This window comes from Chlorocebus sabaeus, chromosome 12 (assembly GCF_047675955.1).
Source record: "Chlorocebus sabaeus isolate Y175 chromosome 12, mChlSab1.0.hap1, whole genome shotgun sequence".
In the NCBI taxonomy this organism is placed as follows: domain Eukaryota; kingdom Metazoa; phylum Chordata; class Mammalia; order Primates; family Cercopithecidae; genus Chlorocebus; species Chlorocebus sabaeus.
Genome location: NC_132915.1, coordinates 104,018,215 through 104,030,310, shown reverse-complemented (window position 1 = coordinate 104,030,310; position 12,096 = coordinate 104,018,215). Strand labels below are relative to the sequence as shown.

The 12,096-nt window shown below is 45.3% G+C and overlaps 1 protein-coding gene across 5 annotated transcripts in view; it reads right to left on the bottom strand.

Annotated features, from left to right (window-relative positions):
• Positions 1 to 12,096, bottom strand: part of SPTAN1 (spectrin alpha, non-erythrocytic 1) — an 83,227-nt gene that overhangs the window by 34,897 nt on the left and 36,234 nt on the right. For 3 of the 5 annotated variants that reach the window (XM_008006036.3, XM_008006039.3, XM_008006038.3), the window contains exons 21-27: positions 11,201 to 11,335; positions 9,406 to 9,554; positions 7,988 to 8,047; positions 6,658 to 6,856; positions 1,931 to 2,035; positions 1,456 to 1,479; positions 356 to 391 (exon numbers count right to left, since the gene is read on the bottom strand). In XM_008006036.3, the coding sequence (XP_008004227.3) occupies positions 356 to 391; positions 1,456 to 1,479; positions 1,931 to 2,035; positions 6,658 to 6,856; positions 7,988 to 8,047; positions 9,406 to 9,554; positions 11,201 to 11,335 (708 nt within the window). The remainder of the gene's footprint in view (positions 1 to 355; positions 392 to 1,455; positions 1,480 to 1,930; positions 2,036 to 6,657; positions 6,857 to 7,987; positions 8,048 to 9,405; positions 9,555 to 11,200; positions 11,336 to 12,096) is intronic. The other 2 variants (XM_008006040.3, XM_008006041.3) reach the window with 1 other exon arrangement.

The window sequence follows — 12,096 nt, the reverse complement described above, 5'->3', positions numbered from 1 at the left end:
CTTTACGGGTGCAGTTGTTCTCGTGTTCACGTCATTTCCCTTTGGACTGCCTCTTACTGGTGGGACCCTGCCAACCACACAGTGCTCCCTGCTGCAGCATATGCTGCACCAACATGGGTAATCAATGCAACCTAACTGTACTGAGCATTTGACGTAGACACTCTGCTTTTGTATATTAAGCATCACATTTTAAGAGATAACAGATTCAGAAAGAAACCACCCCAAACAAGTCCAGAAATGACTAAAGACTTAAGACAAGCTGAATATTCAGAGAAAGGCACACCAGAAAAGGACACAACATATTTCACGCTCTCACAAAACTCCTGAAAACAATAATTTGCAAAAGAGTCCTTACCTTCCACGGGGAGGCTGTCTTGGGATCAGTTTCATCCTATTCAGACAAAGAGTAATTTAGGCAGCCATGCAACTGAGCATGAAACAACAAACCACCTGACCTTTCCAGTTAATGACTCTAGTTTCCCCCAGGGGAGATCCCAGATATTAATACACTAATCAAAACAGCATTCTCCCTCCATAGTTTGGCTGGTAACAAACTTCAAGGCTGGTTAAGAAAAATTAAGCCAACAAACAGGAGAGACAAATTCCAACTTTTTATCCAGTAGAAGAAATGGAGAGAATAAAGAAATTTAATAAGAAAACCACCAACTTTTCTTTAGGTTGTACTCATAAGATTGTCTGCAAAGGGGTAATAAACAAACCTAAAGATAGCTATAGAAGAAGTTTTAGAAAACTGAAGAGATAAAGACTTTTTTTTTTTTTTTTAAGAGCTGCGCTTTGTGTTGCATGCCTGTTATCCTAGATACTTGGGAGATTGAAGTGGGAGGACTGCTTGAGGCCAGGAGTTCGAGGCTGCAGTAGGCTATAACTGTAGCTGTGAAAAGCCACTGACCTCCAGTCTGGACAACAAAGCAAAACCCTATCTCTTACAAACAAAAAAACCCAACATTTTTTTGTCTTTTGGAGAATGGTAAATAGAAATCAATTTCTGGGCCAGAAGTGGTGGCTCACGTCTGTAATCCCAGCACTCTGGGTAGCTGACGTGGGCGGATCACCTGAGGTTGGGAGTTCGAGACTAGCCTGGACAACATGGTAAAAACCCGTCTGTACTAAAAATACAAAAATTAGCTGGGTGTGATGTCACACGCCTGGAATTCCAGCTACTCAGGAAGCTGAGATGGGAGAATCGCTTGAACCTGGGAGGTGGAGGTTGCAGTGAGCCAAGATCACACCACTGCACTCTAGTCTGGGTGACAGAGTGAGACTCTGTCTCAAAAAAAAAGAAATCAATTTTTGGTGTTTTCCACAAATCTTTACACACAAAAGGCATCGGAGGTTAAGGAACAGCAATTCTGTTGAAGTTCTTGGCCTGGATATTCTTACCAAAGTTTAAACCCTTCTCATGTTCAAGATCCACACACAGTACCCGAAACTTACCCTGGGCATCATGCCATACACTTCCTACAAGGAGAGAGAGAAACCAGTTTTATTATTAGAAGAAATACACATCTCTCAAGAATACTCATTATGGTCAAACCTGGAAACACAGGAGAGAATTCCAAAAAGACAAATGGAAATGCCAGTCCAAATGTCCAGCAGAACTTCAAGTATTTATACATAAACCTTTTCTTTGAGGAACTTATGAAATTACCATTAGTTAATGGCTATATAAACATTAAATATTTAATGGACTTACGGAGAAGACAGAAGACCCCCCAGAACCAAATAGAGATGAGGGATATTGGTATAAAGAAGTTAATCAAAATGGTTTTGGTCACATAGAGGACCTGACCTACAGTCAAGCCACAATTCTGTGCTATGAAACACTGCTTGTTGGGCTATGACAGACATAGGAAGAACAAAGCTGCATCCTTACAGCAACAGAGCCTCACTCCAAGATGGAGACACCTACCTGTTGTTGCACAGCCTGCACCTCCTCTGCCATAAGACCTTCAGACTCCAGGTCTTCAGCTACCTTGTTAATGTCCTTCAACCGTGACTCATTGGCCTTCAGGTCCTTTAAAACAAAAGCCATAATAACTAAAACCCAAAATAGCAAGCCAAAGTCAAAGGAGACATCACAAACTATGGTTTGAAACTATAAGGATTCTTCTACAAGGGTCTATTTAAAAAAAAAAGGGATTAAAAAAATAAGCTATGGCCAGGCATGGTGGCTTACGCCTGTAACCCCAGCACCTTGGGAGGCTGAGGTGGGCAGATCACCTGAGGTTGGGAGTTCAAGACCAGCCTAACCAACATGGAGAAACCCTTTCTCTACTAAAAGTACAAAATTAGCTGGGTGTGGGGGCCTTTGCCTGTAATCCCAGCTACTTGGGAGGCTGAAGCAGGAGAATTGCTTGATCCTGGGAGGCAGAGGTTGCGGTGAGCCGAGATCGCACCACTGCACTCCAGCCTGGGCAAGAAGAGTGAAACTCCATCTCAAAAACAAAACAAAACAAAAAGGCCGGGTGCGGTGGCTCACGCCTGTAATCCCAACACTTTGGAAGGCCGAGGTGGATCACAAGGTCAGGAGTTCAAGACCAGCCGGGCCAAGATGGTGAAACCCCGTCTCTACTAAAAATACAAAATTTAGCCGGGCACGGTGGCAGGCGCCTGTAATCCCAGCTAATCGGGAGGCTGAGGCAGGAGAATCTCTTGAACAGGTGGCGGGAGTTGGGGGGCAGAGGTTGCAGTGAACCGAAATCGCACCACTGCACTCCATCCTGGGCAACAGAGCAAGACTCTGTCTCAAAACAAAACAAAAACTAAACAAAGAAAAAAAGCTATAAGGATCTGTTCAACAGGTATCCCTACAGATTGGTTTTCCCAGCCCTCAGATAATTATTGGACTCGAATTTACTTCATTAACTGTAGTTTTTTCGTTTTTTTGGAGACAGGGTCTCGCTGTCACCCAGGCTGGAGTGGAGTATTGCAATCATCTGCAGCCTCTACCTCCCAGGCTCAAGCAATCCTCCTACCTCAGTCTTCTCAGTAGCTTGGACTACAGGCACACACCACTATGCCCAGCAAATATTTTTATCAAATAGAGACTTTTTTAAAACCTCTTTTTGGTTTCAAAACAATGTTTTTAAAATGTGAAGAGGCCAGGTGTGGTGGCTCACACCTTTAATCCCAGGACTCTGGGAGGCCAAAGCAGGAGGATTGCTTAAGGAGTTCAAGACCAGCTTGGGGCAACATAACCAGACCCCAATCCCTACAGAAATTTTTTTTTTCTTTTTTTTTTTTTCTCTAATGAGACTCAGTCTCACTCTGTTGCCCAGGCTGCAGTGCAGTGGCATGATCACGGCTCACTGCAACCTCCGCCTCCTGGGTTCAAGTGACCTTCGTGCCTCAGCCTCCTGAGTAGCTGGGACTACAGGCAGGCACTACCACGCCCAGCTACTTTTTGTATTTTCAGCAGAGATGGGGTTTTACCACGTTGGCCAGGCTGGTCTTGAACTCCTGACCTCCAGTGATCCGCCTGCTTCAGCCTCCCAAAGTGCTGGGATTACAGGCATGCACCCCTGGGCCCGGCCAGAAAACTTTTTTCAGTTATAATAATGGATGTGAGGCCGGGCGCGGTGGCTCAAGTCTGTAATCCCAGCACTTTGGGAGGCCGAGATGGGCGGATCACGAGGTCAGGAGATCGAGACCATCCTGGCTAACACAGTGAAACCCCCTCTCTACTAAAAAAATACAAAAAAAACTAGCCGGGCGAGGTGGCGGGCACCTGTAGTCCCAGCTACTTGGGAGGCTGAGGCAGGAGAATGGCGTAAACCCGGGAGGCGGAGCTTGCAATGAGCTGAGATCCGGCCACTGCACTCCAGCCTGGGCGACAGAGCGAGACTCCGACTCAAAAAAAAAAAAAAAAAATAATAATAATAATGGATGTGGTAGCCTACGTCCATAGTCCTAGCTACACGGGTGGCTGAGGTGGGAGGATCACTTGAGCACAGGAGTTTAAGGTTACAGTGAGCTACAATCATCCCACTGCACTCTAGCCTGTGTGAGAGAGTGAGACCCTATCTCCAAAAAATAAGTAAAAATGAGATAAAATTTTAATGCACAGTTACTATAGGAGATAGAAGCTCTTCCTCCTCATTTTAATTTTTTGTAAGAATACTTTTAAGTGAATCCCAGCACTTTGGGAGGCCGAGACAGGCAGATCACAAGGTCAGGAGATCGAGACCATCCTGGCTAACACAGTGAAACCCCGTCTCTACTAAAAACTACAAAAAACTAGCCGGGTGAGGTGGCGGGCGCCTGTAGTCCCAGCTACTCGGGAGGCTGAGGCAGGAGAATGGCGTAAACCCGGGAGGCGGAGCTTGCAATGAGCTGAGATCTGGCCACTGCACTCCAGCCTGGGCGACAGAGCGAGACTCCGTCTCAACAAAAAAAAAAAAAAAAAAAAAAAAAAAAAAAAAAAATACTTTTAAGTGATGGAATGGATAAACAATGTGTAATGTGCCAGTCAAATATTATTCAGCTATAAAAAGGAATGGAGTACTGACATGTGCTACAAAAAGGATGAAACTTGAAAACATTATGGGCCAGGTGGAGTGGCTCACACCTATAATCCCAGCACTTTGGGAGGGCAAGGTGGGCAGACAGCCTGAGCTCAGGAGTTCGAGACCAGACTGGGCAACATGGCGAAACCTTGTCTCTACAAAAAATACAAAAATTAGCTGAGCATAGTGGTACATAGCTATAGTCCCAGCTACTCAGGAGGCTGAGACAGGAGGATCACTTGAGCCCAGGAAGCGGAGGCTGCAGTAAACTGAGACTGGGCCACTGCACTCCAGCCTGGGCAACAGAATGCTACCTTGTCTCAAAAATAAATAAATAAAAGAAAACATAAACAAAAGAAGCCAGTCACAAAAAGTCACATAACGTGATTCCATTTATATAAATTGTCCAGAATAGGTAAATATGGAGGCAAGCAGCAGATGAGTGGCTACATGGGCCACTGGGGTTAGGGAGATAAATGAAAGTTTGACAGATAGTGGTTTTCTTCTGAAGTGATACAAATGTTTCAGAACTAGAGGTGGTGGTTGCACAACACTGTGAATGTACTCAACACCACTAAATTGTACACTTTAAAATGGTTAGCTTTGTGAATTTACCCCAATTAAAAAAAAAAAAAGAGTACTTTCACATCTGTTGTAGTTTAGGCTTAGAAAAGTTCTTATAACAACATGTAGAGAACAAAGTATATCTTTCCTTAAAACTAAACTAGTCCAAAAAGGTTTCAATTAAAGTCTTTTAAAAATAGCTACACTGGCCGGGCGTGGTGGCTCAAGCCTGTAATCCCAGCACTTTGGGAGGCCGAGACAGGCGGATCACGAGGTCAGGAGATCAAGACCATCCTGGCGAACACGGTGAAACCCCGTCTCTACTAAAAAATACAAAAAACTAGCCAGGTGAGGTGGCGGGCGCCTGTAGTCCCAGCTACTCGGGAGGCTGAGGCAAGAGAATGGCGTAAACCCGGGAGGCGGAGCTTACAGTGAGCTGAGATCCGGTCACTGCATTCCAGCCTGGGCGACAGAGCGAGACTCCGTCTTAAAAAAAAAAAAAAAAAAAAAAAAAAAAAGCTACACAGGCCAGGCGTGGTAGCTCATGCCTGTAATCCCAGCACTTTGGGTCAAGCTGAGGTGGGCGGATCACTTGAGGCCAGGAATTCAAGACCAGGTTGGCCAACACGGCAAAACCCCGGCTGTACTAAAAATACAAAAATTTGCCAGACGTGGTCGTGCGTACCTGTAATCCCAGCTACTCGGGTGGCTGAGGCATGAGAATCACTTGAGCCTGGGAGGCGAAGTTGCAGTGACCTGAGATCGAGCCACTGCACTCCAGCCTGGGCAATACAGTGAGACTCTGTCTTAAAAAAAAAAAACCTGAGGCCGGGCGCGGTGGCTCACGCCTGTAATCCCAGCACTTTGGGAGACCGAGGCAGGTGGATCACCTGAGGTCAGCAGTTTGAGACCAGCCTGACCAATATGGTGAAACCTCATCTCTACTAAAAATACAAAAACTAGTCAGGCATGGTGGCGAGCCCCTGCAGTCCCAGCTACTCGGGAGGCTGAGACAGGAGAACTGCTTGAACCTGGGAGGAGAAGGTTGCAGTGAACTGAGATCATGCCAATGAACTTCAAGCCTGGGCGACAAAAGCGTGACTCCGTCTCAAAAGAAAAAAAAAATTGGGAAAAAAAAAAAAGCTACATAGATGATGGAATATAATCTATGTAATCTGCATTCCAGTAATTTGCAGTCAGAAATCAAGAGACTCCGGCCGGGCGCAGAAGCTCATGCCTATAATCCCAGTACTTTGGAGGCTGAGGCGGGTGTATCACCTGAAGTTAGGAGTTTGAGGCCAGCCTGGCCAACATGGTGAAACACTGTCTCTACTAAAAACACAAAATTAGCAGGACATGGTGGCGGGCACCTGTAATCCCAGATACTTAGGAGGCTAGGGCATGGGAATTGCTTGAACCCGGGAGGCAGAGATTGCAGTGAGCTGAAGTCATACCACTGCACTCCAGTTTGGATGACAGTGAGAATCCATCTCAAAAAAAAAAAAAAAAAAAAAATCAAGAGACTAAAATCTTTAAATTTTCAGCTGAGCTCTAAGACTGCCCATACCTTCTGGAAGTCATCAAACTTCTTCTGGAGCACCTCAACCTGCTCCAAGTCTGCGCCGACCTCCTCACTTGTCAGAGCGGCTTCCTTCTCATTGATCCATTGCTGCAGTTCATTCGCTTCACGGAACAACATAAACTTCTTGCAACTCTTCTCCAACATGCCTTTACGCTTCTCACCCAGTTCCAGAAGAGAATGATATCTGATGGAATTCAAGAGGGAGACAAGAGGGACAAAGAAGGCAGTTTGTAAATGCTGACATAAAGGCAAACCACGAAGTGTCTCCAAGATATGGATTCCAGGCTACGAGTTTGTAATGATGATGCCCTAGTAACAGAGTTATCAGATGAAGATGAGGATCCCAAGTACCCACGCCACAGCCTAAGAGATATGCACACACTGTTCACAACTAGGTGGCTAGAACAGCCAGGCACACTTATCTCCAGGCCAATTCTGCACTTACAACAACACAACCACAAATGACTGAAACCAAGCGCTTAGCACAGTAACACAGGGTTCATGCAACTACAGTGGAGAGATGAAATGAATTTGCTGGGCAGAATGTATACAGAGGGTTTTTTTTTTTTGTCTTTTATAATTCTCTGAATAGCCCCCAGGCTGGGGTGAGGTGGGGGAAGGTACACTGAGCTTTAAAATATCCTCATACAGGATGTTTTATCTCCATATTAGTAGGACATTTCTAAAATGATACATTCAGTTCTCAGAAAGTTTTGGCAAGTTCGGAAGGAAAATCAGGCACAGTACTGAGTATCTCTGTGCCATTCTGTTACTTGAAAGATTTCTTAAGAATCAAAGGATATTCTAACCCTCGGGAACTAAAACACAAAAGGCTGAAATATTATCTTTGAACATGAAAACAACAAACAATAAAAAACTAAAAGTTAAAAAAAACTCGAATCACCATCAAATCTAAGTGTCCCAAAGTGAAATAAAAAAGCAATGAGTTACCAAGAATCACAACACTTTAAGAGAAACATATGATTTCCTTCCTACTAAGGAAAACTACAGAACAGGCCTTCAGGTTTGCTGCTGATAGTGGCTGGTCCACCACAAAAACCAACAGGAGGGGGAACCAACACCACTCTGAACACACAGCTGCACATGGAAGCAACCAATGAGATAAGCAGTCATCAACCAACACAGCTGCACCGCGACCTCTTCCCTTGTGAGGCAAAGCTGCTGCACAGACAGGCAGTTCCTCCCACCACCTCATCTTTCTGGATGAACAAAGGCCTTCAAGAGAAGCGGCAGAGGGAGAATGGACAGGGTAGCAGTGGACACTGGTGCTCTGCAAGACTCTCAGCCTACTCACAGTTCTTCCACCTGCTTCATACGCAGAGATACACTGCCGGCCTCCTTAGTTATGCGTGTCCTGCACAGAGGGGGCACAGCAAAAGCATGCACAAATTAGTGGGATTAATCCACAGGGATGAAAGGTGGCAGCTCCGACTGGTGCCATGATGGTGGATGCTTAATGTTGGGAAAATACGGACTCATTCAACAGCTCTAAGGAGCACTCTAAGCCATGAGTGAAATGACAGTAAAGAAATAACAGGAAAATTACAGGGTTAGTTCACCTTCATTTTCCTGACAGGTCTGCCATGCTTAAGGCAGATTTTCCTGTACTGAAAACACTGGTAACTTCACAGAGCAAGGTCAGGGAACAGACTGGACTACCCTTAGAAAGAAATTTTACTGAGAGCTAACAAGCAATTTAGCCATATATTTGATCTACTTTTTCCTCTAATATTTATGACCCAGACTGCTGGTAAGAATATAAACCAAGGTCGGGTACGGTGGCTCACACCTATAATCCCAGCACTTTGGGAGGTCAAGGTGGGCGGATCATGAGGTCAGGAGTTTGAGACCAGCCTGGCCAACACAGCGAAACCCCGTCTCTACTAAAAATACAAAAATTAGCTGGGTGTGGTAGCACATGCCAGCAGTCCCAGTTACTTGGGAGCCCGAGGCAGGATATCGCTTGAATCCGGGAGGTAAGGTTGCAGTAAGCCAAGATCATGCCGCTGCACTCCAGGCTGGGTGACAGAGCGAGACACTGTCTCAAAAAAAAAAAAAAAAAAAAAATACAAACCAAAACCTTCCATTCTTATCTCAATAATAACAGAATCTAAAAGTGGACAAATAACTCTGATCTTACTGAGGATCACTGGAACCCAAAAATTCCACTATTCTACCCAAACTCTAGTGGGACTGTATTTCCTGGATACTTCTCAAGTGTCCAAAACTGCTGATTCCACTAGTGGAGTCAGAAATACCCTAAAGGAGGGACACAGGGCAATATGGGGGCTCAGCTACAGGAAAGAGAACAGAGCCATTTCATTACAAAATTCCATTCTCAGAACTCAAAGCTATGGCAGAGAGAGAAGCTCTGAAAGCAGCTTTTCAAAGTGGACAGAGCTGTAGGGGTGTAGAATCTGAATATCCAATTTCGAAAAGCATCTCGAACCAAAAGACAATTGGCAACGATTAGAAAAATTCTGTTTAGGAAAAACTTATGAACACTGGTGGAAAAAAAACAAAGCAAAATAAGTCATCAGTCAGGGGTTTGAGACCCAAACAGGGAGGTCTGTGGGCTCAAAGTGGGGTGGAGACAGCAGGAGGCATGCAGGTGGGCTCCAGGAGCGTAGGACACGCCTAAGCTTCGGCCCATGTGGAACAGAGTACGCCTGTGGGACGCCTGGTCCTTGTGGCCCCCGGTGTCATCCTTACTGATTGTCAATCTGCTCTTGCCGCAGCGCTATGCTGCCTTGCTCCTCCAGGAGATTCTCCCGGGAGGCCGACTGGGCGGGGTCCAATTTCTTCACGTAAGCAGCTGGCACAAAACCCTGACGATCGTTCACTTCCACTTTCCACCAATCCTAAAGAAAAAAGACAGAGAACTGAAAACAAATTCCTTCTCTGAGATGGAGAATCCAAGGAGGTCATGTGTGTGCACACACAAGACAGCATTGTTTTAAGAGGCCCAAAACAATATTAAAGTCACTTTGCATAAGGTCTGATAATTCAGTACCTTCCTCACCTACCACACCCACAGAGGGTCATAGGCAGAAGAGCAATGCTGCCTGCCACCAAGGCCAGGCTTCTCTCCGCTTAGATGCTCCAGAACTGTGCTATTTAACACTGGAGCACCAGCCACATGTGCCCACTGAACTTTCATTGAGTTAGAACTTTTTATTTTTGAAACGGAGGCGCCTGGCTTTTTTTTTTTTTTTTTTTTTTAATATAAATAGAGATGAAGTCTCAGGCCAAGCACGGTTGCTCACACCTGTAATCCCAGCACTTTGGGAGGCTGAGGCGGGCACATCAAGAGGTCAGGAGATCGAGACCATCCTGGCTAACGTGGTGAAACCCTATCTCTAATAAAAAATACAAAAAATTTGCTGGGTGTGGTGGTGGGCGCCTGTAGTCCCAGTTAGTTGGGAGGCTGAGGCAGGAGAATGGTGTGAACCCGGGAACCGGAGCTTGTAGTGAGCTGAGATCGCGTCACTGTACTCCAGCCTGGGCAACAGAGCAAAACTCCATCTTAAATTAAAAAAAAAAAAAAAAAAAAAATGAAGTCTTGCTATGTGCCCCAGGTTGGTCTCGAACTCCTGGGCTCAAGCGATCCTCCCGTCTAGGCCTCCCAAAGTGCTGGGATTACAGGCGTGAGCCACTATGCCCAGCCTCATCAAGTTATAATTCAATTAAATAAAACACTCAGTTTAACTAGCCATATTTTAAGGGCCCACTATCACACGTAGCTAGTAGTTACTGCAGAGGCAGCACAGACACCTCACATTTCCATCATCACAGAAAGTTCTACTGGGCAATGCTGCTTTGTATAAACCAAAGCTAGATCACAAGTTGGTTTAAGTTTAAATTAGAATCAATAGAAAGATAAGAATCACAGGATTCCTCAAAGTATCATGACAAGGATAAATAAGGTGTGGGAGTGGGAATAAATTGGCTCTTAAAAACAGCCAACGACATTTCTCCAGCCTTAACTAAAACGGAAGGCAGGCCTCTTTCAGGATCAGTCAGATAATCTGTGGACGCTTCAAGGCCACCGTCAATTCAGTGTGTGTTAGGGAAGAAAGGCTGATGGACCAGGATGGATTTATTATTGTCATTATTTAGCCTGGAGAAGACAAAGCCTGCGGGGTGAGGTCACAGCTGTCTTCAATGATCTGCTGGGCTGAGATGTAGCCTGTAGTCTGGAGTAAGAACCAACAGGTCCAAGTTATATGGCAAACTTTGGCTCGACAGGTCAAGAATTCCACCTAGAGATACTCAATGGTGAAAATAAGCTATCCTTCTGAGCGTGATTATCAAGAAGACAGATTAACTTCTTGATCATACACAGTATTGCATAAATGTGTATCATGTCGGGGACTGGTAAGGAAACTTATCTCTTTGAATTCTGAGCTTTTTCATTTCAGGGAGACACGCAACCCTTAGAAACCCAACTGAGCATACATGGAGGTGCTAGTGCGGAACAAACACGCAGCCACTCTCTGTGCCTTGCCTTGTTGGTGCTGTTGAGTAAGGTAAGGATATCTCCCTTCTTCATGGTGACCTCTCGGGGACTCTTCTCCTGATAGTCGTAGAGAGCCAAGACCAGCTCCTTCCCAGTCTCGTCATCCATGGGGGCCACTTGTTGCTAAAAATCCAAAGAAAGGGCAAACATTGTAAAAACAGGTCCACACTTACACAGCAGTTTCAAATGTCACCAGCTGTACCAAATTTACCAAATACATACTCATGAGAGTTCTTCACTGAAGCTACCAATAAAATCTGATCCAAGAACTTTAAATTTTTGGTATCTTTAAAAAAAAAAATCTCATTTTGGCTGGGCGCAGTGGCATACACCTGTAATCCCAGCACTTTGGGAGGCCAAGGCAAATCACCTGAGGTTGGGAGTTTGAGACCAGCCTGACCAACATGGAGAAACTCCATCTCTACTAAAAATACAAAATTAGCCAGGCGTGGTACATGCCTGTAACCCCAGCAACTCGGGAGGCTGAGGCAGGAGAATCACTTGAACTTGGGAGGTGGAGGTTGCGGTGAGCCAAGATTGTGCCACTGCACTCCAACCTGGGCAACAAGGGTGAAACTCTGCCTCAAAAAAAAAAAAAAAATCTCATTTTAAATTAGGGCCAGGCACGGTGGCTCATACCCACAATCCCAGCATTTTGAGAGGCTGAGGTGGGCGGATCTTGAGGTCAGGAATTTGAGACTAGTCTGGCCAACATGGTGAAACCCCATCTCCACTAAAAATACAAAAATTAGCTAAGCGTGGTGGCGGGCAACAATAATCCCAGCTACTCAGGAGGCTGAGGCAGGATAATTGCTTCAACCTGGGAGGCACTGGTTGCACTGAGCTGAGATCGTGACACTGCACTCTAGCAAGACTCCATCTCG